At 45.5% G+C, this 25,356-nt stretch overlaps 4 protein-coding genes across 4 annotated transcripts; 3 read left to right on the top strand and 1 right to left on the bottom strand.

Annotated features, from left to right (window-relative positions):
• Positions 1–2,728: 2,728 nt before the first annotated feature.
• clk2a (CDC-like kinase 2a) lies at positions 2,729–13,658 on the bottom strand. The gene is made up of 13 exons (XM_035429577.1): positions 13,503–13,658; positions 11,577–11,764; positions 10,340–10,631; positions 9,055–9,145; positions 7,550–7,616; positions 6,780–6,896; positions 5,168–5,334; positions 4,970–5,064; positions 4,756–4,885; positions 4,309–4,391; positions 3,984–4,063; positions 3,467–3,557; positions 2,729–2,955 (listed from the first exon to the last, which is right to left on the bottom strand). Exons 2-13 carry the CDS (start codon positions 11,762–11,764, stop codon positions 2,767–2,769), a joined length of 1,590 nt encoding a protein of 529 aa, XP_035285468.1. The 5' UTR covers positions 13,503–13,658; the 3' UTR covers positions 2,729–2,766.
• Positions 13,659–14,803: 1,145 nt separating this feature from the next.
• On the top strand, positions 14,804–18,703 carry LOC118233706 (fibrous sheath-interacting protein 2-like). Its single transcript, XM_035429584.1, has 9 exons — positions 14,804–15,357; positions 15,649–15,810; positions 16,343–16,432; positions 16,551–16,690; positions 16,889–16,964; positions 17,171–17,290; positions 17,409–17,651; positions 17,753–17,965; positions 18,070–18,703. The coding sequence occupies exons 1-9, from the start codon at positions 15,208–15,210 to the stop codon at positions 18,106–18,108; spliced, it is 1,233 nt and encodes a 410-aa protein (XP_035285475.1). The 5' UTR covers positions 14,804–15,207; the 3' UTR covers positions 18,109–18,703.
• Positions 18,704–20,797: 2,094 nt separating this feature from the next.
• Positions 20,798–21,166, top strand: LOC118233723 (histone H2B 1/2-like). Its single transcript, XM_035429604.1, has one exon. The coding sequence runs from the start codon at positions 20,798–20,800 to the stop codon at positions 21,164–21,166; it is 369 nt and encodes a 122-aa protein (XP_035285495.1).
• A 1,383-nt stretch (positions 21,167–22,549) lies between these two features.
• On the top strand, positions 22,550–22,918 carry LOC118233724 (histone H2B 1/2-like). The gene has a single exon (XM_035429605.1). It carries the CDS (start codon positions 22,550–22,552, stop codon positions 22,916–22,918), a length of 369 nt encoding a protein of 122 aa, XP_035285496.1.
• Positions 22,919–25,356: the final 2,438 nt, after the last annotated feature.

Genomic DNA, 25,356 nt, shown 5'->3' with positions numbered 1-25,356 from the left:
TTCTTTGTGTCTGTCTGTTTCTTCAGTGACTGTCCGGTGCATTACCACAGGTCCCCATGGTGATAAGACATTAGCTGTTCTTATATTGGCCTGGGTCTTACACATACACAAGCAGATTTGACAACTGGAAAATGGCTTCAGTGCATTTCTTATATTAATAATCGGATTTAGATAAAACCAAATGTGTTCTCATGATTAGTGCCAATATAAAAACAGTTCCTGTTGAACACTCTACACATTGGAATCAAACCTGATCATCCATGGTAGACCCATTGGTGTTTTCCCAAACTTAGATCAGCCAGCAGAACCGTGACGTGCGAACTTAACAAGTGCTCCGCAGGGAAGGACAGACGAGGAACTAGCCAAAACAGAACCGAACAGCTCTTGCCTGTCTTCACGCGGAGCGTTGCATTGTGGGATTCCCTTCGTGCTGGAAGCTTACATTTCATGGGAGGAAAAACGAGGCAGAGGGGGAATATAAATGCCCCCTCCCCCTTTCATAAACTGGAACCCAATGTCACTTAATTCAATTAGCTAAAACAATTCAATTGGCTAAAAAAATTCTCTCTCCCTCTCCACCTTAGCTAATGTGTGGTGAGCGTCCTGATGCAAAATGGCTGCCGTGCATCACCCAGGTGGGTGCTACACATTGGTGGTGGGTGAGGTGAGTTCCCACTCCTCACTGTAAAGCACTTTGAGTGTTCAGAAAAGTGCTAAATAAATGTAATGATTCACTCATTCATTCACGTGGTACGGTTGCTAGAACTCATCCCACCATTTTGGGGGATTCCCCCATCAAAGAAAGGGCACTTCAGGAAGAAAGCATAAAACTTGGATCGGAACACACACATACTCACTGTCATTTCCAGAATTTGGAATCCCGTTGGCCCTGCCAGGTTTTGATAATTACCTGAAAGGGAAATTGCTCAGGAGTGGCATGCGATTCTAGATCAAAACTTATTCCCCGAAAGCCTTTGGCTTGTGTCCTGTCATATTTAGGCAAATTAAATTCTGGCTCAGCCTTAATTACACCAAATGTAATTGCAAATGGGCCAAACATTTAGGTTCACCAGTCCAACTAACCATAAAACACAAATCCAGCGCATGGGCATTGCAGCCTTGGAGTTTCAGATCCTCTAAACAGCTTCTGCTGTAAAATATGGCCACTGAGCACAATCCAAACTTAACCGCAAATTTAAAGATAAGAACAGAATCAAACTATTTTTGGGCAGCAGAAATGTCTGAAAATGCTTACTGTTGGTGGCTTGACTGAATTTGTAAAAATTAGTAAAAAAAATAAATAAAATTGACTGAAGTGAAATGAAACCAATCCAAACCTAAATGTATGCTCACCTATTATTGGCACAGATCCTGGAGCCAGATCATGTTTGATTTTCATAACTCATCTAACCCAGCACACAGAAAACCGGTTAGGACTGGTTTACAGCAACTGCGTGCGTGAAACCCAGCGAGTAACGAATGTAACCTCCAGCAGTGACAATAGGGAAGGTCTGAATCCGTTTCTTTGCATTTCTCAGAAACATGACAAGTTATTTCTTGATTCCTTGTTCCTAACCCTTCGCCAGTGACACCTTTTTGTGAGAACAGGCTCTGCTGTTAGTCTCACCGAGCAGTGCTACTGCAAGCCTCTTGAGAAGGAGCTCACTTTTATTACATACTCAAACATTTATATACAGTTTATACAGTTCGGTTCATACAAAAAGAAACCCCAACAAGATGTCCACCTGCAGCTGGTCAAAAATAAATACTGTAAACCTGCGTGTTGTGCATCTGGAGCACAGAGTATTCGCCGTACATTACACTGTCCGCACTGCTCTCCCACAATGTCAGACGGACACAGTCCCTCCTAATACATAAAGGTCAGCCATTTTGTGTGGCAGTCAGTACCAGTCCAAGAGCTTAAGAGTCCCCAGTTCGCCACATACTAAATTGGGGAATAATGCTGCGTGCTTGTGGGCGGGGTCACTGTAAGCCCCTCCCAAATCTCACAGAGAGGGAGAGCTGTCGATCAGTATGGGGAGTGTACAAATGTTTGGTCTGAAGAGTCAGTCTCAAGACATAAGCAGGTGGCAGGAAAAAAAATTCTTGAGTTCCATTCTGATTGGCTTATGCACAGCACATGGAATGCTCATGGCCAATCAGAACACAAGAAACAGATGACTGCTACTTTGGGGGTGATGGGCCCTGCATCCTCCATCGTGGGATTGTCCAGAGGCCGGCCGTGGGTTTGAGCCCCCGACAGCCGCCTCCCCCCCTCGCTCCTCTAGAACAGCACCGGGTTTGTTTCTGGAAAGTTCTGTCCCCTTCCTCACGTGTGGAAGCTGATGGATTCTGGGTTCGAGGTGGCCGATTCTTCGCTGGCCAATCAACCCTCACAGCCTTGAGCAATACACCCCATCAGCACACATCAACCCTAGTGTCCACTGTGTGTGTGTGTGCGTGCGTGCATGTGTGTGTGTTTGTGTGTGTGTGCATGTTCTCGCACGCGAACGGGTAGGAGGATGAGGTTGATGCTACTGAGGTGAGAGGTAGCGGATCAGGGAAGCGGAGTGGCTGTCAGTCAAACTGCGTTGCCTTGGGAACCCTCTGCCAATCCCAGCCCACTTCTTTGCATATCTGCTCGTAGGTCCTTCCGTCAGCGGGTCAGTGGGTCGGGTTGACCCTCGCTGCGTTTCCCCCAGATCCCCCGCCCCCCCGTCCCCCCCGTAGCTGCCCCCCCCCCCCCCCCCCCCGGGAGGGGCGGGGTCACCGGCTGATGTCGCGGTTGCCCTCCCAGCTCTTGCTGCCGCTGGCGTCGCCCCCGTTGCCGGCCTCGAAGAAGGGGTGGCGGAGAGCGGCGGCCATGGTGAGGCGCTTGGAGGGCTCGTACTCCAGCATGCTCTCAATCAGGTCAAAGAGCTGGTGGTGCTCCTCCGCCTCGGAGAGGAGGTATCTCTGCAGGGGGGGGGGGGGAGAGAGGGGAGACAGAGAGCGGGAGAGAGGGAGGTGGGGGGAGGGAGGGAGGGAGAGAAAGGGAAATGGGGAGATGGTAAGGGGGGAAGGAGGGGGTTGAGAGAGAGAGAGGGAGGGAGGGAGGGAGGGAGGGGAGAGAGGGAGGGAGAGGGGGGAGAGGAGTGAGGGGCGAGGGACAGGGGGGAGGGAGGGAGAGAGAGGGGGAGGGAGAGAGGGGGAAGGAGGGAGGGAGAGAGAGGGAGAAAGGGGAAGAAGGAGGAGGTAGAGGGGGAGAAAGGGGGAGAAGGAGGAGGCAGAGAGGGGGGATAGAGGGAGGGAGGAGAAAGGGGGAGAGGGAGGGAGTGAGAGAAGGCAGATGGGGGTAGGGAGGAGAGAGAGAAAGAGAGAGGGTCAGATTCAGAGGATAAGCAGTGACCAGTCATGCTCAAACACCTTCCGGTCACCCTCCCCTCCCTCCTCCTCCTCCTCCTCCTCCTCCTCCTCCCCCTCTCACCCGCAGCGGTTTGCAGTTCTCTCTCACGTATCTCCCCGCCGAGCTGCTCTCGTCCCAGTCCAGCCGGCCGCGGTAGAAATACTTCTGCTTCCTGCGAGACAGGCGGAAAAGCAGGAGTGAGAAACACACACGCAGACACGCACGTACACGCAGACACGCAGACATGCACACGCACGTACACGCACAGACACGCGTACACGCACGTACACGCACACACACAGACACACACACGCACGTACACGCATGAAGGCATACCCAAGCACGCAGAGACATGCGCATGCTCACACACACACGCACACATGCAGACACGTGCGCATGCTCACACACACACACGCAGACACGTGCGCATGCTCACGCACACACAGACACACACACACGCAGGCACACAGTCGCACACACAAACACACGCACACTCAGAGACGCGCAAGCGCACACGAGCAGAGGATGGCACGGCGCTTCCTGCGCTGCTGGCCCGCGTCGGATCGCGCGGCCAGAGGGAAAGCACGCAGGTTCTCACCTGGTTTTACGGATCATCTTAGAAGGAACCGGACCCAGAATCCTCTCCATCATGGCCAGGTGCTCCCGGTTGTCATGGGTCTGAGGGGGCGGGGACAGAGGGATATAGAGATGGGACGGGAAAGAAAAAGAAAAAGACAGATGAGCTTTCCTCTGCTCTCCCTGCCTTGGCACACAGCATTGGAGATTGGGGCTCGTCCTGTTCTCCCCACCCTTGCCCACACACACTGCATACACTCCTAAAAGACAGGTTCAGCTCAGCGCTGCCCGATCTTCCCAGAATTCCCCTCGCGCTGAAACGGGGCACGGCGGCGGCTGGGGTGTACCTGAAACAGGGTGAACCCCAGGTAGTACTCGAACAGGATGCAGCCGATGCTCCACACGTCACACGGCTGGCTCCAGCCCAGCTCTGTGGGGGGAGGGGGGCGGGGGTCACAAGCTGACATCACTCCATTACACCACACAGATTCCAGGAGATTAACCCTCTGAAGAGCAGGTTTCTTACTATGTTTTTTTCCCCTCAAAATTCTGAATCAGTGTTCTAGAACTCCACTGCTGTCAATCACCAGCAGTGATTGTGACATCAGCATTAGAATGTTCAGTGATGATCATTCTAATCACACATTTGTGATGTCACACCTTAAAGGGCTAAAGGTATATTCACAAATCAGGATATAGCAGCAAAACAATGAAGGTATGCTTGCTTTCTTTTCTTTAAAACTGAGCTTGAAATAGGAACAAAATGCTTAAAGGAAAGATTCTAGGGCTCTCACCCAGGATGACCTCCGGGGCGCGGTAGTGGCGGGTGGACACGATGGTGCTGTGGTGCTCGTGGTCGAACGTGGCGCTGCCGAAATCCACCACCCGCACGGCGGTGCTCTTGACCGTGCGCTCGTCCCGTTTCTGGGGGTGGGGGGGGCAGTTAGCACGGGCCACGCTCCACCTGCGCGTACCCCGCGGCGAAACGCGTGCGGCCGCGCCCCTCACCTTCTCCACGTTGTACGTCATGGTGAAGTCCGAGTTGACGAACAGGATGTTCTCCGGCTTCAGGTCCGTGTGCGTCAGCTTGCTGTCGTGCATGTCTGCGAAGCGAAGGCGCCGTTACGATCGAGCGCACGCCGCGCGCGCCCCCCGTCCGTGCGTGCGTGTACGAGCGTGTACGCCAGCGCGCGCGCGCCTACTCACACTTGACCGCCTGGCAGATCTGGTAGGCCATGTGGCGGACCTGGCCGATGGAGTAGGGCAGGTAGTTGTTCTCCTTGAGGAAGTCGAAGGTGCTGAGCGCCAGCAGCTCGAAGGAGATGCACATGTGGCCGTGGTAGTCGAACCAGTCGTACATCTGCACGCACAGGCTGCGGAGGCAGGGGAGAGTTAGCGCGCGGCTGAATGCTAGCGCGCCACAATGCTACTACAACACCGAAAGCAAAAGGCTGTTAGAAAATGGCTCAATGCTAGCATGCCACAAAGCTACACAGAAAGCGAAAAGATGTTAGCACATGGCTCAATGCTAACGCACCACAATGCTGCCACAACACTGAAAGCGAGAGGCTGTTAGCGCGCGGCTCAATGCTAACGCACCACAATGCTGCCACAACACTGAAAGCGAGAGGCTGTTAGCGCGCGGCTCAATGCTAACGCACCACAATGCTGCCACAACACTGAAAGCGAGAGGCTGTTAGCGCGCGGCTCAATGCTAACGCACCACAATGCTGCCTCAACACTGAAAGCGATAGGCTGTTAGCGCGCGGCTCAATGCTAACGCACCACAATGCTGCCACAACACTGAAAGCGAGAGGCTGTTAGCGCGCGGCTCAATGCTAATGCACCACAATGCTAAAACAACACTGAAAGCGAGAGGCTGTTAGCCTGCGGCTCAATGCTAACGACCCACAATGCTACCACAACACTGAAAGCAAAAGGCTGTTAGCGAGCGGCTCAGCGCTAGCATGCAACATTGCTACCACAACACTGACAAGATGGGCTAGCAGCCTGCCCTTTTTAGTCAATAAATTAGCCTCGGGTGTTATAACACGCACATCAGCTCAGTTCCCTCCTGCTGTGCAATTAGAGACAGTTAGCACGCCGCAGAGTACATTGCACAATAAATGACCACCGTGAAGGGCTGTGCCAAAATACAGTCTTCATACGACAAGCTGCCATTAATATATCTGCTGTCTTCCTGCCTGGAATATATGGCGACCAGCCACTGACGCGGAAGTGATTTTCGGATCAGTGCCATGGTCTGCAGTAAAGTGCTAGTGTTTCGCTTCTCGAGAGACGCACACTGGCAATTTTACATGTCGAGTAAGCAGCCCACTTACACGCCGATATCAAACGCTCATTTTCTCTGTGCTTACTCAAACAGCTGCTAGGTTTTATTTTAAATGTTTAAAATGAATACACGTACAACAGCTTGCGCTACCACGTCTATGTGAGCGTTGTTTACCCCGTATGTGGTATTGGGAGAGTGACGTTTCGCAAATCCAGAAAATGGAAAGTTCTTTAATATGCTGATACAATATTAACCAATTGTGTTTTGCTGTGGAGAGCAAACTGTTTGATTAGTTCAAAGAAGTTCCACCCACTATGGGACTCATAAAGCTTCTTTCACACCACTACCCTAATTAAGTGGCTATCATTCTGAAGCCAGAGGTGAGTCATGAGGACATGAGGACAAACACTGAACACTGTTTCATGAAGAAGCCAGAATTACATTTTGTAGTTTTAGAACTAGCTCTGTACTTCACTCCCCATCAGCCCCCGTGGCGTAAAGCCCCGCCCCTTGTTCCGTACTCACTGCTTGTTCTCCGGGTCCTTCTCGTTGATCTTCTCCAGCACGTTAATCTCCAGTCGCGCTGCCTCCTTGTACTTCTCTACGTTCTTGATGATCTTCAAGGCCACACGGGCTCCGCCCCTGTGACACACGACCAGTCAGAATCTACACACACGCGTACGCACGTGCACCAGCCTCAAAGCACAGCGCAGGACCCGAAAAAACAAGCTTCGCTATCCAATTTAGCTCATTACATTTCCTCCGCTAGATTAGACAGGTAATGGAGCAATTCTGCAAATGTTACCCATTTCATTAAACGCGCGATGTAATCACCCAGGGATGCAGCCACTGCCTCTAAACTCATCCCCATTGGCTAATGGCAGGTAACTGAAGTACAACCAATCAAAACGCAACTCAAGGCTCATAATTACAAAAACACTGCGGATTCAGAGATGACACATCCCCTGGTTACCCAACTGCCTGAATAGAGTGTTACACTGATTACGTCTTTTTGCAAGGCAACTTGGGAGTTACTTCCGCCATGGGTTCCCAAATTTCCTATTCATTTTTTCCATAGGCATTTCATTTTATAACGTATGTTGAAAAGAGTTTCACGTTTTGTTCTACAAGACAAAGGACACCCATTAATATCTCGACCATGAATTTAGAAACCGTTATCTGCTCTAAAAAAAGGATGCTTTTGTAACACTATTCAGGCACACACTATACCAATCTAAAAAGCAGCATCCGTTGCTACAGCGCACAGAAGACCTGCGTGGTCTTCACACTCTTACCTGCGATGGTCCACACACTGAACCACCCTCCCAAAGGTTCCTTCCCCCAGAGTGTTCACGATCTCATCTGGGTGAAAGAAAGAGAGAGAGAGAGAGAGAGAGAGAGAGAAAGAGATAGAGAAGCAGAGAGAGGGAGAGAAGGGAATGACAGGATGAGACGCGAGCGCCACTGGAAGACGACAGACAATGAGAGAGAGAGCGAAAGGGGTGGTGAGCGCCCCCTTCTGACTCTCACATGTAACTACCTCGCCCACAAAACCCCACAGATTTCAGATACTGCAAATATCTGCCCGAAGGACACAGTTAGAGGCTTGTCATTTTTGCATAGCCCCGCCCCCCTACAATGACAGAATTTCAAGCTATAAAGAGGCTATGCACATTCGCTTATATGCAGCAGATGTGATAGGGGGCTCTTCTCCATTTAGGGGAAAGGGACAGGAAAGGAATGCTAGCCAATTACTGCCTGGCTACCTTCGGACTACAGGAACAAGTTCCGCATAAAAAAAAAATGTTTAACCATCACATCCTTCACTACAAGATATAACTGTAGCCCTCTTAAAAATCCATTAAGAGGAGGATAGGTTTAACGTGGCCTGGGATGCAACACGAGACAGGGTGGGCGTAGGGAGGAGGAGGAAGACGAGGGGCTGCTTTTTCAAACGGGAACTAATTCGATCACAGAGGGAAACGTACATTACAGGTCATGCCCTGCAGGAGAGACTGAAGGAGGGAGAATAGTCTGCTGTAAGACACAGACAGAGGAGGAAGGAGAGACACCAGTGGTCTTCCCTGGCTTTTCTGTATTCATGTGTTTTTTAAATACAGTATCTCCTGGAAAGAGTACTTAACTCCAATCATCACAGCCTTAAATGTCCTAATATTAATTTTAAAGTTACAAACGAAGGTAAGAAGTACGAGAGGACGAACAAACAGGCAAGTGGGATTCTGGGAGAACTCGTGTCACAGAATCCTTGTCTAGAGGTTGGGTGGTTGGTTTTTTTTAATTGTTTTTAGATTTTTCTACTGATTTTATGGGTCTAGAAGGGTCGTTGGCAGGGTCAAATTAAGGAAAGAGAGGGAAAAGGGGAAAATGAGTGAAATTCTGAAACTGACTGTACCACACTAAACTGCCCAGAGCAGCACTGGGCATGTCTATTTTCACAGTCTGGAAAATAGAGCCCTAAAAATAAATCAAGCAAAGCAAAAAAACAAAAAAAAACAAACAAAACCTCAGTTCAAAATGACAGCAAAAAAAATGGATTATCCTTGTCAAATTTACTGTTTTTCCCTAAAACGAATTCACCAAAACATGAACAATCCCATCCACGTAGTTAACCCTACAGAGAGAAGCTAAAGTGGAAAAGAGTATTCTACCATGGTACCATCATCATCATCATCATCATCAATCATCATCATCAACATCATCATCAGCTCCTCTTTGTCTGAAAGCTCTACGGATGCACTGATATGGAGAAGGGTTACGATAAAGTAGTGGCAGTGAGTACATCTCTCTTGCAGGACGTCCCCACTCCGATAGACCAGGTGGCCCTCTTCGTCGTCCCGCACGCTCAACGCTCGCGTCCGGCTGCCGCTCCGCTGCACGCCGCCCGGGGAATGGGGGGGGGCGTCGAGGACCACGCGGCGAAGGGAGAGGGGGATGGGGGGGGGCGCGCCGTGGCCACGGCGACGGAGCAGCGGGTTCGCAGGTGGAGGAAGAGGAGGAGGAGGAGGAGGAAGAGGAGGAGGAGGAGGTGTAGTTGTTGGCAGTTGTTGTAGTTGTAGGTAGATTGGGCGTTCATAGGGGGGGGGGGGGGGGGAGTCATATGACACCACGTGAGGAATATATAAGGATAGTGATATAGTGCAAGGGAACAAGTCAAATATCACATTCCTCCCGCTCTCTTTTTTTCCTCTCCTTCTTTTTTCACCTCCCCTTACTGCTGTATCTATCCTTCCTAACAAACTAAAAAGCAAATTATACAAACACATCTAATAAATGATAGACACATGAAAGATGGGCATTAATAAGTGAAAACTTTTGCTTCCAAACTCAATCATCTAAACGGACGTCTATAAATGCTGTAAATATTTTTTCAGAGGGGGGAAAAAAAAAATCAAATCAAAAATTTGAAAAATGATGTCACGCAAAAGAAGACAGGAGTAAAATTCAAAGGTAGAAAAGCAGAAGAATTTTTCAGAGGTACATAATGATGGCATGTTACCCTCACCCCAACTCTCCCTAACTTTCACTGCTGACAGAGAGAAGTCACTTTATCACACACATTGCTGGGGTGTGTCAGTGTGGCTGACTCTCTTTCTCCCTCTCTCTGACACAAGTTCACAAACAGGCTAGTTCACAGCCACACGTACATGCACACCTGACACTCCAATCAACCCCGGAAGACAACCAATTGAGAGAGGTTTTACTGAGAAGCTACTGACCAATCAAAATGCATTTGGCCACGACGTGTACAAATTATGCAATCCAAGTTAAGGTTCCTTTTTTTTTTTTTTTACATTTTTTTAATAAAAAACAGAAAGACTGCCTACAGACTCAAGACACACCCCTTTTCTATAGTAGCAAAAATGAATCATCACGAAACAAAAAAAGATTTGTCTACTTACCAAATCCAGGAGCTGTGGACAAGGAAATGTTATGGAAGGAACGGTACAGAGAGAGAGAGAGAGAGGGAGAGAGAGAGAGAGAGAGAGAGAGCGAGCGGGAGAGAATGAGAGAGAGAGAGGTGAGAGGAGCAGTAACGGCAGAGGTGCGGGTCAGGCAGAACTCACCGAAGAGGACGCGCTATAGGACCTGGTTCTACGCCTCCTTCGATTGTGCTTACGCCTGCTGCCCTTCCTCTCGTACGAGTCCTCGCGCTCCCGCTCCCGCTCGCGCCCGCGCCGGTAGTCGTAGGGGCGGGCGGCGAAGTCGGCGTGCGCGTAGTAGCCCTCGGCCGCGGCGTGCTCCCTCTCCCGCTCCCTCTCCCTCTCCCGCTCCTGCTCGCGGCCGTAGTCCAGGCGACGGTAGCCCTCGCAGTAGTGGCGGTCGTACGGCCTGCGGTCTGCCGAGCGGTTGTCGTAGCTAAGGGGGGGGGGGGGGGGCGGGAAGGCGGGAAGGGGGGGGCGCGGTCAGGAATTTGCACTGGTGGTCAATGTGACCACTGGGGCGCCAGTCATTTAACTTCTCCTTACAACTATAAATATGATAATGCGACATGCGCATCGAATGTCCCGGGCAAGAGAGCAGCCGTTAAGGGAAACCGCCCCGCGCGCAGTTGAATGCTGCGGAGCCAGATACGCTCGCTCACGCTTCAGCCTGGCAGGCGAGTCACCAGACAAAGCCTACCTGGTGAGTCACCTGACGAAGGCCCGGCTGATCAGATTATAGGCTCTCGTGCAGCCAGTGCGTTTCTGGCACGTTAAACTGAGCCGGGCACATTTCTGCCTCTCGTTATTAAAGTCTTTACGATGGCATCTCTGCAATCGGCTGCCAGCTCCGCTAATATCCAGCCCCAGTGGTGGATTCGTAGTCCTGTAACACTCTCTGTTTTAAATGGATCTGCTAAATGCCTGAACGGCGCACAGTGAACAGGGCGGCTCTGTGTGCGTAGGGAAGGGACGCTGTGGGTGCATAGGGACGGGACGCTGTGGGTGCATAGGGACAGGACGGGACGCTGTGGGTGCGTAGGGACAGGACGGGTCGCTGTGGGTGCGTAGGGACGGGACGCTGTGGGTGCATAGGGACAGGACGGGTCGCTGTGGGTGCGTAGGGACGGGGTGCTGTGGGTGCATAGGGACAGGACGGGACGCTGTGGGTGCGTAGGGACAGGACGGGTCGCTGTGGGTGCGTAGGGACGGGACGCTGTGGGTGCATAGGGACAGGACGGGTCGCTGTGGGTGCGTAGGGACGGGACGCTGTGGGTGCGTAGGGACAGGACGGGTCGCTGTGGGTGCGTAGGGACGGGACGCTGTGGGTGCGTAGGGACAGGACGGGACGCTGTGGGTGCGTAAGGATGGACGCACTGACCTCCTGGAGCGCAGGTAGCTGCAGCCCTGCCGGTGCGGCCCACCCCGCCTGTCCCGCTCGCGCTCTCGCTCGCTGCTGGAGGACAGGGAGGGCGAGCGGCGGTGCCGGTGCCTGCGGCCGCGGTAACGGTCCTGGTAGCTGCCTCGACTCGCCCGCTCCGAAGACGGGTACCGCCGTGAGTGAGGCATCTGGGCAGGGACGGACGGACGGAGAGAGAGAGAGAGAGGGGAGGAGAGAGACACAGAGAGAGTGAGCTTTTGAACATATCAAACACAGTATTCTAATCACTCCTTCAGAGACTGACACTTCAGCCCTTCCAGAAGACAAGTATATACACAGAAACATCTTTGGGTTTAAAAATAAATAAGTAAAGAAAAAAAAAAACATGCATTTATTTTCTTTAACAAATTTCTTAAAGAAGAAATTTTTCTGTGCGGCAAACAAAGCTGTACTTACTAGCCGTTTCTCATTCTTATTATTGGATATGTGGAGACAAGATACAATTGTGGCAGATAAAATATTTTGGCTAAGCTTCACAGCTGATTAAAAAAATACACACTTGGTATTTAAAAATGAAAATGACATCTGTCACGTCAGAAGTCTGGTGAAACCACAAAAGTGGGAGGTACTAATGGGACATAGCTAAGGAAGCTTCCGGAAATATTTAGGTGGGTCAAATGCAGTTTGTCAAGTAAGACAACCAAATGTCATAAGGCAAATGAGCGAATGTAGTTAATGCTTTTATTTTGAATAAATAAATACCCAGTTCAAATGACAAGCTGCCTCCACTGCTTGATGCAATAATGGTAAATAATTTATTTACCCCAGAACGGCGCTCAACTGGCGTGGGAGTGGTAACATTAGCTGCCTCCAATTTGATTAAGTACTGAGTGGCACCAGCCAGTCAAGAGTATCATAAGCGTGCAGCTGAATTCTGGCCAGTGGAAATGCACCTAAAACTATCCAACCTGTAGTAGACAGCCAACTTGCTACCAACGGAAGCTATTCCTACACGAAGTTACGTTAACGTTACGTTACATTATATAATATGTAGGTCTAATATTAAACTTACAAGGCAGCTAACTACCTAACGTCAGCCAATGGTGACTCGTCTAATGGTAGTTAGCGTTATTTAGCAAACTGTCAAATGGCATGTTTTTTTATTTAAATCTTGTGTGACTGTAACTTACTAGCTGCACTTCATGCTTCACACTACAAAACTCAGAATAGTTAAATGGATAGCCAGCTTGTCTATTCTTAGCGTTTCAGCTCGCAGACTAACGTTAGCTGGTTAGCTACATCTCAGTCCTTAGTCTAACGTTACTCATGGAAAGTAGAAACGTTAACTCGTGTGATTACGTGCAGACTAGCTAACACATGATTATAACATAAATATTCTAAAAACTATGCTTGCTCTCACTAATATGGCTAGGTGCTAATTGGCGTTAACTGCGTGATCTTATTGCTAAATAAGTGGTCACATAGTAGGCTACTTAGCTAAGGTAAGACTAGTCAGCTAGCTAGAACTTGATTGCTCCCAAGTTAAACTTGCGTCACGCACTACGCCAAGTTAGCTAGTTATGTGGCTACTTGATGGAAACACCCCGACGTAGCTAGCTAGCTAGCACTCCATCTAAAAACAGAAACTGCGGGCCAATGTATACCTTATGCAGGCTGCGACACCTCTTGTGTTTCAGTCACATCTAACAACCAAAGAGGCGAAAAATAGTATATTTTCAATTCTTCTCATCCACCATTTTAGTATATAAACGCCATTCTGCCACTGCGCATTAGCTTAGCGAGCTAACCTCCCAACAGCCGCCATCTTACTATTCAACGCCAACCAAAATAAATAGACAGCTAACCGCTCCGCTATATTATTTTGTAGAACATTTGGGATGCAGATGTATAGTTTTTTGTTTTTACCGTTTTAGCAGCGAGGCCCGTTCGCTTATCCCAAAGAAAATCCGTGTTTGCGTCTCACTCCCGCGTCGAAATCTTTCTCGCTTCCTAAGGTCGAAATCAATCCCGTTTCCCTCCCTCTTCCTCCTCTGAACAATGCGCGCACCCGAGACGTCCTGTAAACAACCCACTCTTCTTAGTTCAACCCAGCCAGTTATTAATACTTCATGGTAGTTTGTAAACCATATTGTTCAAAACAAATATTTTAGAAAATCATTTTTACCGCAGGCAGACAATATAATTTAATTAACCTTGTCCTAGATCTGTGTCATTCTGCTACGCGTGACGGCTGCTCAGTACAACATTAATCCCTATTTATGGGACTCCCAAAATATAACTGATGCTCTTCTGCCTCTTTCTCCTATTTTGCCGATTAATTAATAGATTTTATTAAGATTAAATGGTTCTGATCGGGGTGGATTTATATGTGAAATATTCCAAAAATATAAAGACTGTCAACAAATTTGTGTGCCATGCAGAGAAATATTTTATTTCTGTTTCATTCATTCACTCATTATCCTTTACTTTTAACAATTATCAAATAACATTTATTTTGGGTAACAGTACAGTTGTGATAACGTCGTGCAAATCAGCATTCTCTTGTCACAATCTGAATCTTTCTTTATTCAAATAATCCGGTGGACTAATTCAAACTGACTATTCACTCATTTCCATAGCAAGGGCAGTTGGAGCCACGTATGCATTGCACAGTGTGAACATAAATATTTCTGTAAGAGAGGGCATTTTTCAAACACACAAAAAAAACAGTTAAGATAAAAAAGTGGGGCAGTCGCATTTGTGCTGTTTTTGTGCACTTTTGGCTGAATTCATCCTTATATACCAATTAAAAACTTCAAAATCAAAACAATCTTGGGATTTTCCTTTATTCTACTACACTTCCGTGGTCTGCTGTTTCTTAAAAGTAAATTGTCTGATGAAATAGCCAAAGTTGCAGGCTGGTTTAAAGGTCAGCTATTCAATGTTCTCACTCTTCTCGTATTGATATACCTTTGTGGGGCAGGTATTTTCAGTTTTTAATGTTGTAATTCATCTCTCAGTCCTCTGTGAGTGTGTGTGTGCGCGCGCGCGTGTGTGTGCGTGATTGCTTGGTGATGATACTATTTTAATTACCTTACCAACCAAACATATAAACACAGTCATATTAAGTACATTTATAGTTAGGCTATATAGCTCATTAATGTAGACTACATTACAAACTAATTGTCAGTCATTTAAATGACGTCATAGTACATGTGACGTCTACATGGATTTTGTCGTTTGGTTTACTTTTGCTTCTTGCACGTGTAGTGGACTTTGTTTATACATTTCACATTGGAATGGAATTACGTCACCGGTTATTGGTCTTAAGTCATTTAAGTCGACGATGATTGGTTCTGAAACATAGTACCGGGCTTGGAGACTTCCATAAGAAAATCAACAGAAAATCAAAATATTGTAGGCCTACCCGTTCTTATTCTCGATCTCCTCACATTAACTCTTCTAAAAAAAGGAGCTGAGAACAGGCTGCTGCCAAATTAAATGAATATAGACAGGGCAGTACGTCATAATGGTTCATGGGAAAACGCTAAAACCACAGTGACGTTCAAAATCTCCTATTAAATAAATGCGAAATGTCGTTACTATCAACCGCGACTCTGTAGGCTGAAAGATGGAACCGTTGCCTCCCGTTAAAGACTTGCTGCAGCAGGACGAGCTCTCCGAGGCCCTTCAGCTAATCAGGGCTCGTGCACCAACACAAAAGCTTCATGTACCGTGTGGCGTCCAACTGACCGTCTCCAGGGCTAAAATGGGCCATTCGGTAAGACAAAGATTGCACCCTATTAGCCTTTTAATAATAAAGTCATCTCTCGATGTTGTTTTTCTATTAGCATTGCCGGCAACTTCATGGGGAGGAAGTATAGCATTACGGAATGCATTTAAAATAATATCAGAAATTGTTTTAAAGCAACTTTTTGCTTGTTCAAATTATGAGGTTAAAAATTGTGTCCTTGGTTTCATGCTTTGTCAGGATTCACATATTTGTTTCTGGTTTAACAAAGATGGTTTAAAATATGTGATGTATAAGAAATTGTCATTTTCATTCTGTCAGCTTTACCAGCCAACATCTGACTTCCTGAACATGGGTCCAGCCTTGAGTATAATGAAACCTAGCTACAACAGTTTACACGATCCGCACCTTTATAGTTACCATTACAGGAGAACAACGCACAACGAGCTAAGAAAAGGAAAATATATAACAAAAGACAATGAGGTAAGACTTTAAAACTGAGAATCTCAGTTTTATCTCATATTGATGCGATCTGGGGTGCAACCATGTTGAGAAGGATTTAACTGGGTGCCTGTCAGTGTGTCTTTAGGCAAGGGTGTGCATCCTCTGATTTTCATTTTCCTAAGTTCCCAAGCTTCACTTGTCAGGCTCACAATCTTATGGCATGATGAGTCTTGGCCAGGTTCACACTCTGTTGTGAGATAGGTTCCCAACTTTCAGTATGTTCTTTGCTATTGAGCTAATGTTCAATGAGGAACTGTGATCGTACAGTGGAGCTCAAATTGGAGGCAGTAATTTAAGCCACCTGGCTAAAACTTGTTATAACTAATCAGTTAGCAAAAAAGCACCTCAAGACTGTCCGTCACTTTGCAGTTGCTCATAGGGTGTCTGGGAGTCAAAACGCTTAGAAGTGTATATAACAGGCTACCTTGAATTCAACAAAATCGCTGATTTGGTGGGATTCCTGGTTTCTCATGATATCACAGTGTCATAATTCTTGGTTTTTTTTCTTTAGGTGATATGCTCTTTGAAGGATTATAATATTTATGAGGGCTACTTGAGGACCCTCAAGCTGGTTGCTGACCGAACATATGATGAGACACAGGTGGGGACCCAGCTGTCACATTCCCTGTCACTGAAGTCTTACTGTCTCTTAATCAGACAATAGAAAAACTGAAACCACATTTGACAAGTTTCCGTATGCTGTCTGGATTTCGTTGCAGAGGGACAAGATGAGGAAGTTCATTGAGTTTCAGGAGCAAGGCCTCCTTCCCGGTGACGTCAGCCTGGCTGACGTGACCGAGGTTTTGCTGGAGGAGGGTGTAGCGAACCGACGGCAGCTTCTGCAAGCTGAATCAGTGCAGTAAGGACGAGCCAACATCTTCACCGCGCCAGTCCAAACGAGCAGAATCTCATCAATTCCAGCATAAACCCAGGAGAAGGGCTAGGCTGTAGTAATCCCTCTGAGTATCATTAAAACTGCTTTGCCTTGAAACTCCTGCAGAACATATTTTGCTTCTTACAGTCACAAACAAACACAAAATGTCCTTTTTTTCTACAGGCAGAAAAATGAACAGAAGGGACAAGAGGCAGAAAATGACAGCGGACAGAATGGGACAGATTTTTACACAGAGCTGGTAAGACTACATGAAAACTTCAGACTTAAGTCAAAATTTGTTTTTAATAAGCCACTGCTGCATACAAGCCTGACGCTAATTTCAAACATAACAGATGTCAAAACATTTGAAAGACAGCATTCTTCGATGCCCAGAACTCCCGTGCCCTGTATATGTGCTTAGTTTATTTTCATATGGTTTATGTTCGTTTTGCTATCTACGCGTAGTACATGCTGACCTGGAATGCTGACGATCGCTCTCGGCTAATGATGTACGAGAGGGAATTCCGGCATGAGCAGAACAAGAAGAAGTACCTTAGAGAGATCCAAAAGGAGAGAGACAGGAAGGTAGCCTACAAAAGCCAGCAAACATTGGAAACATTGTACATAAAATCATATGACTGAGGGGTATACATTTCGAATATTACGGTAGATATATATAATCTAGCCCTCGTTTTCCTTTCAGAAACAAGCTGCTCTGGCACAGAAATGTGCCATTCAACACAAAGAGCTGCAGGAGATTTTGAAAATCGCTGAAGGAGCAGCGAAGGAGCACTCCAACAGGAGCAAGCTGCAGGGCGATAAATTCCGGTTAGTTCCACCAGGGGGTAACCAGTACCTTCTGTGCAGGAAGCGAAGCGTGGAGTCTCGAATTCTCCGATCGGACCAGCTGACAAGATCTGAGCAAAAGGCAACCAGCACGGAGCACGTAAGTTTCAGTGGTCAAGACGTTTTGTGTGTTCGATTTTAATACAGTGCATGGCTGTTTCACTGCAGGTCTGAACTTTCCACATACGTGTCCCTTAACAGAAACAGTGTACGCTGGAGCATGAACACGATGACCGGGAGTGGGCCGCATTGGAAAGTAACTGCGAGGATTGTGAATGGATGGAAGACTCAGGTGAAAACAGCGAGCTCGTCGATGAGGTGTTGCGGGAAGCGACTGAGGCGACTGAGGCGGACCACCTGGGCCTTCGGCCAAGACGGCGGCCATTTTGTTTGCCACCTCTACGAACAGGCCGGGTAAAGAAATCCCGCCGCAGTGATCCTGCGAAGAGGACTGCTGCTTGTAAGCACCGCGTACTGTCATTGCCGATCTGATTTTGATTTGTCGTGTCTTATTTCAGAGACGAGACGAAATGGACCAGAGCTGTGCCATCCTTTAGAAGAACAGGAAGATCAAGAGTTTGTAATGAGTTCACAATCATGCTGCCAATCATGTCATTGTGGAGGCTACAGCACACACAAGCAAAATACGACCGTACTTGGATCATGTGTTTTTGAGCATAGTTTAAACACCTTTTATAAATGTTCCATAAGAGCTAGCTGTATGGGGGGCCTTTTCAAACCTAATGAAAAGGAAGCCATGTTATTTGTTGTACCTCACCAGAAACCTGATGTGTTGGAATCATGGGGTCGTGATGTAACTGATGACGACCTCGAGTGATGAGTCACAGGTGTTTCGGCTTAAATTGCTCCCTTGTATCTGTCCCTTTGACAGTGCCATAGTTGAGAAAGGATGGGAGGAACAATAATGTATGATGCATTAAATAATTAGGAGCAGAAAGAAAGTGCCAGAAATTTAATGAATGACAAAGGTATCGCAATTAGTTTGCCCATGAGACCCGATTATTTCTGATATCTGTAATATATCATAGAAAAATCAGATGCACTATATCTACCTCTCATGTGCACTCACAAAAGTAATTTATTTTTCAATGTTACCGTGCTTCAAAAAGCAAATAAAGCCACTCGTGTACATTTTCAAGCAGTGTTTTAATTTGTACTCACTATTTCAGGAAGGTCAGTAACAATCTTGACTTAAATCAATAGGTAACAGAAATTTTTTAGACATGTTTGGTGCCCCTCTGCCCATCCATAGGGCCAAAGCCCAAGAGGCTGGTGTGTTTTCTCACAGACGTAGGACACTTAAGTGTCAGCAGTAGTTTTCCCCACTGCTTTGTAAAACATTTTTGGTTCTCCAAATTTAAAATTGTAAAGTAGCTAATTGCATTGCCACTTGTACGTTTTCTCAGTGTTTAAGGTTCTGTGGATTAAAAATAATGAAGTTCTGGTGATAAGCCTTTTACGTTTAACTACGTTAAAACTAATAATAAAAGTACTATTTTAAGATGACAGTTTCAGCATGGGACGGCACAGTGGTGCAGAGAATAGTGCTGTTGCTTCATAAGGAGCAACTACTCTGTTTGAATCCCAGCTGATCCCACCCAAGGCACCTGGGGATTTGCTCCATCCCCGCACAACCCTGATGGATGGATGGATTTTTGCCACGCCTTAATTCTTTTCTTCTTTTTAAATACCCTACAAACACCTTTACGGCAGCACGGTGGTGCAGTGGGTAGCACTGTCACCTCACAGCAAGAAGGGTGTGGGTTCGAATCCGGTCTGTGCCTTTCTGTGTGGAGTTTGCATGTTCTCTCCTTGTCCACATGGGTTTCCTCCGGGTACTCCAGCTTCCTCCCACAGTCCAAAGACATGCAGGTAGGCTAATTGGAAAGTCTAAATTGCCCATAGTGTGTCAGTGAACAGGCAGCCTGTGCAGTGTGTATTCCTGATTGATAGATGGATGGACAAACACCCTTATTTTTTTAAAGTTTTTTTTTTAAGTTCATGTAACTAAGTAAAATACTTAGCTCCATGAACTTGGTCATTTTAAATATAAATGTACTAAAATGTAGGTCACAAAACTGCAAACATTTTGTTTGCTGAACAGCACAATATGAATAAATACGACTTATGTATGCTATGTCAACATAAAGGTTTGCTCCGTACAATTTGTAATCCACAGAAACTCGAACTTCAGTGCTAATGTAAATAGTTACTTAAAAATCTTAGTTTGGGGAACAACATTTTTTTGTGTGCAACTGATGAGTCTCCCCAGTACCATCCTTGTTACAGGTACATCTCTGTACTCCAGAAGTACACCGTGTTAAAGCACTGGCAGCATGTAAATAATCTAAATGTCTAATTGCTGCTGCCGCACTCTCAACTACATTTGGCAACAAAAAAAAGTGTGTTCGTCACAGAGTAGGTCTAGTTATATGTGAGTGCTTTGCACATACAAGATGAGAAGCATCCCATTCATCTTTTATCACCTCCAAGAAGCCAATCAAAGGCTCTAATTCATGTAATTTTTGGTCTGAAGAGAATTTTTCCTGACTGTCTGGGGAGGCTCAAAAGTATCGTACAATAAACAAATATGTGACTATCACTTGAGAATCCACAGTGTATTAAAATAAAACAAAAACAGTAGGCCCATGAGACAGGTTCACAATTGTGGTAGCTTATTGTACTGGGGTACTTATTGTACTTTCTATAAACAATATTTTGGGCTGATAGCGAAATCACTATTACTACACATGGGGTTGTTTTCTCATTTAAATTTCAATTAAATTAACCCTGGGTTGTCATTCGAAGTTGTTGAGGAAACTGTTTTAGTTCAATTAGCTAAACCAACATACGTGATATTTTTTTTATTAAAAATTAGACGTTTGGTTATGCATAAAATGTTAAATGTACATATTAAAATGTTAGTATTAGCTGCGGTGTGTAGAACTGAAGAAAACACATTCCTGTTCAAGAAAGGAGTGGTGAGTAGCACAAGGGAAACGCCTGATGATGATTTTCCGTTAGGAGCTTGGATTTCAATTTTCCCGCTGAAAATATAAACCAATAGTATCTTAGTAAAAATCTGCCACAGTCGCAGTCCAATGAAAATGCAGGTTATCCATTGGCCGTTATAATTTGTCGTAAAAATTTGCATACGCATACTACTTAATGTAGGTGTATTGCCAGAAGGATGACACTTCGGTAATTGTAATTGACGTTTCAACTATGCCTGGTAAAGCTGCACCCAAGAAAGGCGCTAAGAAGGGCTTCAAGAAGAAGGCGAGGAAAGGAGACAAGAAACGCCGCAGGACTAGGAAGGAGAGCTATGCTATTTATGTGTACAAGGTGCTGAAGCAAGTTCACCCAGATACTGGCATTTCTTCCAAAGCCATGAAAATCATGAACAGCTTTGTCCATGATATCTTCCAGCGCATCGCCTGCGAATCCTCTCGCTTGACCCACTACAATAAGCACTCAACCGTCACTTCCCGAGAGATTCAGACCGCCGTGCGCCTTCTGTTGCCCGGAGAGCTGGCTAAACACGCCGTGTCTGAGGGTACCAAGGCCGTCACCAAGTATACTAGCTCCAAGTAGAGAATCCATCACCATCTGACAGATCCAAAGGCTCTTTTAAGAGCCACCTACTCTTACTAAGGAAATTTGTCCATTTTGTTGAACAAATACCTGTTTTACTCGAACAACAAGCTAGCGGCTTGCGTTCTGTATCCTATGGAGCATTTGGACTGGAAATTGTTCAGCACGCAGGAGTGAGAAATCTCAAAATATATAGCGATGTGAATGCCTAGCTAATGCTCCAATGGATACATAACGGAAACCTCTAGCTTGTTGTTCGAGTAAAATGCGTATATGTTCGCATTTTGTTCTTTCAAAGTACCCCCCTTCCTAACATGACAACACCTCAAAGTTCCTCCAGTTTCCAGATGGTGGCGCCATATCATGAAGGCGCTGCCGACAGTTACATATGTTCAGTTCGTAAGACCGCAATTCAGCACAGCACTCTTGTGACTGTTATAAAAACCCAGAAATGTAAGGACTGTAGTTTTATGAATGGTGAAAACATTCTCAGATCTGGGTCAGCTATCTCGGAAATGAACTCAGTGGCCCTGCTCTAGCCACCCACAATCCTTTCGAAAGGTTTTATATTTCCATTTGTTCGGTGTATAATATCTTAGCTTGGTTTTGGTTGTTCTGAATAAGTGCTTTAACTTTAACATAGTAGGCCTATTCTGCGTTTACCATGTAATGATGGCTTGACAGTTATCAATTTGGTCCTTCGATTCAATCAAACAGCCATTCGGCGACGACGGTTGTTGTTTGTCAATGTTATGCGGTTTAACTTGGAAAGTTGTACATTAATTAATTAAATAAAAAATCAGGATTGTTGCTAGCATAATCAACCGAAACAACTAAAACAAGCACGGTCATGTTCGTAGCAATTTGATTAATGGCATGATCAGTGTTCCCTCTCTGACTGAGCAGCACACCATTTTGGAATGCAGCAAAACAGCAACCTATGACAACCCGGACATAGTTGGTACCAAAACTACTATGATTAGGCTACTACATTATGCTGAATTTGTGTTTGCTTGGGATGCTGTATCGGGATTTTTCGGTTTTACTAAAACAACTAAGTGATCATTTGTTTTGTACGCTACAGTTTTTAATCATACATTACTTAATTGGTATCTTTTTTTCGCTCTTCTTCTATACAATGTAAAGTAAATAAAACATGGCAACAAATGGTCAATGAATGAAGTGTTGGCTTCATCTCCGCGCCCGGGAAATTCAACCAATAGCATTTGAGTCCCAACGGTTGGGACGCAGTATCCAATAATCCAAGCTGCAGATTGGCGCTTATAATTTGTAGTGAATATTTGCATATGCACTGAATATAATAGAGATGCAGAAGCAATTGTTCTCCGTTTTATTGTCCATTTAATTTTCTGATATCTTGATATGCCTGCTAAAGCCGCCCCCAAAAAAGGAGCCAAACGAGGCTTCACTAAGAAGGCCAGAAAGGGAGGGAAGAAACGCCGCAGGACCAGGAAAGAGAGCTATGCTATCTACGTGTACAAGGTGCTGAAACAGGTGCATCCGGACACCGGAATCTCTTCCAAGGCCATGAAAATCATGAACAGCTTCGTCCACGATATGTTCCAGCGCATCGCTTGCGAAGCATCTCGCTTGACCCACTACAACAAGCACGCAACCATCGCGTCCAGGGAGGTTCAGACCGCTGTACGCCTTCTGTTACCCGGAGAGCTGGCTAAACACGCCGTATCTGAGGGTACCAAGGCTGTCACCAAGTACACCAGTTCCAAGTAAAGACCTCACAACACCGACCCAAAGGCTCTTTTAAGGGCCACCCACTTTTTTCAAAGAACTATCCATTTAACAAATATTGTATACGGTATTTACTATAGGTGCTTTACAATTGTCTGAACAAAACATTGCCTTGCCTTTAAAAATGAGTTGCCTAAACAAAATAATAAAGTTAGCTCATTCTGTCACCAGAGCCAGCAGTAACGTCAATTGTCATGGCTAGCGTGGGTATTAACTGGGGAACACGGGCAAACAAAGTAATATACAAGCGGACTATACCCATGGTGGCTTGATAACTTACAAAGATTGACCAAAGCTTGGCACTGCTAGAACGCTTAAATAACAGATATATATCTTAAGATATGTGGCAAGTCATGTGGCTAATTTAACGATTAAGAGAGGCTGAATAAGTTTTTTTTTTTTTTTAAATTTTTTATGAAGACAGTAGCATGTTCAATGCCAGATTGTGAGGGAAAAGAAACCTTGGCCCTTTATTGGTAGATTGCTGCAGATCAAAAGACGTTTAAATTATATTGGACTGGATATTAATCGTGACAGGAAAACGAAAAAAACGTGTATTCCGATTTTAATTATTGTATTAACGAGTACACAAACAACGTTTGGCTTTGTATTGGCATTACTATAGTAAAACCGTGGGGAAGGTGGTGTAAAATGACTGGGGCTGGAAATGTTTTTCAACCTGAGATAAAATGGACTGGAATTCATCTGCAATTGTTATGTAATTGAGAATTAAATTGATGTGCTGATGTATGTTTTCTTTTTATGATGTTTAAAATTGGTTACTGGAGTTCTTTAGAAACCCACTCGCTAGCTTGGCTCATTCGATCCTACAACAAAGAATTAATAACAGAGAACCACAATTTGCGTGACGGATTTTCATTTACTATACGTTAAAATTCCTGAATACATTGCAATGTTATCAGAGCCGCTGTCGTATCAATCTGAACGTTCACCAAGAACATAATGTACAGTACGCTGGTGTTTTTGTCGTTGCTTCTTGTAATTGTACTTAATTTAGCTATGGAAATTATCATTTAACCAAATCCGTAATTTGTCCGAAAATAAACCGTATAATCGTAAACTATTACCCATAGTAGCCTATTGCAAGGTGGCTCACGTGAAACAAAAAAGTACTGTATTGCAAGGCCTATCGGTGGTATTTAGGCTAGGAACGTAAATTAATTCACAAAATAACATCACTTTTATGTGCAATGCAGCCCAATCAGAATGATGTAATGCACATGATAGGTTATAGTATTCACGCCCAAATTGTTCAATGGACTCAAATTGTTTCAAGACTAGGCTACCATTATCCATTGTCCAACACCCACTGCAAGCAATGCAGTGGGTGTATTTATTGTATATATTTATTATATAATTTATTGTACAGTTTACCTCACACTACATCAATGCACCCACCCAAGGCTACGTAGAACACAATACGCATGTTAAAATGGCAAGATACAATAATTATGTGGTAAATTACTTCACGAACCCGTCTCGAAAGCGTTAGAAGTGCTCGTCTCTTTCGGATCATATGCTCCGTGCCAAATTACTTGTCAAAGTGCATTTGCCCTTCCATTTTAATCCAGTAAAGATTGTATTGAATTGCAATATTTTCACCAAGTTTGGCCGCGTTTAATTTGATTTTAATCTCAGTAAATTTCCTCCTTTAACCTGAGAACAATTTATGTTAATAAAAATGTACTCTCACAGACATGATAACAGCTAGGCTTGCAGAATTTCAGAATGGTTGCCTAAGATACCAATTGAATGCTTTATCATTGTCTAATTTATACAACTTGCTCATGAAAGAAAAAGACTGACAAGACATGTTTCCTTATTTGCCACCATAAACAAATATGAACATAATGTTGGTTTGAAATGAGTCATATAACACACGTTTAGAGTTAGACTTGTATTTGCTTTGTGCTTCGTCGGCCACTTGTGCTATCTGGTTGAAAATCGAAATTCACATTTACACTCGATCCACGTTTTCTTGTTCCTAATTGGCCTTGTGTCAAGTGCTACCAGTGAAGGACAAATGCTTTTTGACGTTTTTGATGTCTATAAATTAGAAATATTGCGGGAAAAGAAATGTGAAGCCGGTTCGTCTGTCACCGAATGACAAGTGTTTGGTGAATAAAAAGGAAATACTCAAAGGCACCTCAGTACCAAAGGGTTCGTTTGGAACGGATTGACAATGGCTTCTTATGCGATACGCTTTACACATTTAAAACATTGGCACGGCTGATTGTTCGATCGATATGCTTGAAAAGAAAACACAAGTAGAGGGAACTGTGAACCTCGTAAACTCTGTGCAGGTCAGATTGAGTCCACACGGTTCTCGTGTACTGTTTAAAAAGAACACGCTGCTTTGAAGTTCCACACAGTTCATACTGATAACAGGTTGTATAGAA

The sequence above is a fragment of the Anguilla anguilla genome, chromosome 8 (genome assembly GCF_013347855.1).
Source record: "Anguilla anguilla isolate fAngAng1 chromosome 8, fAngAng1.pri, whole genome shotgun sequence".
Lineage (NCBI taxonomy): Eukaryota > Metazoa > Chordata > Actinopteri > Anguilliformes > Anguillidae > Anguilla > Anguilla anguilla.
This window is presented reverse-complemented; position numbering and strand designations above follow the sequence as displayed.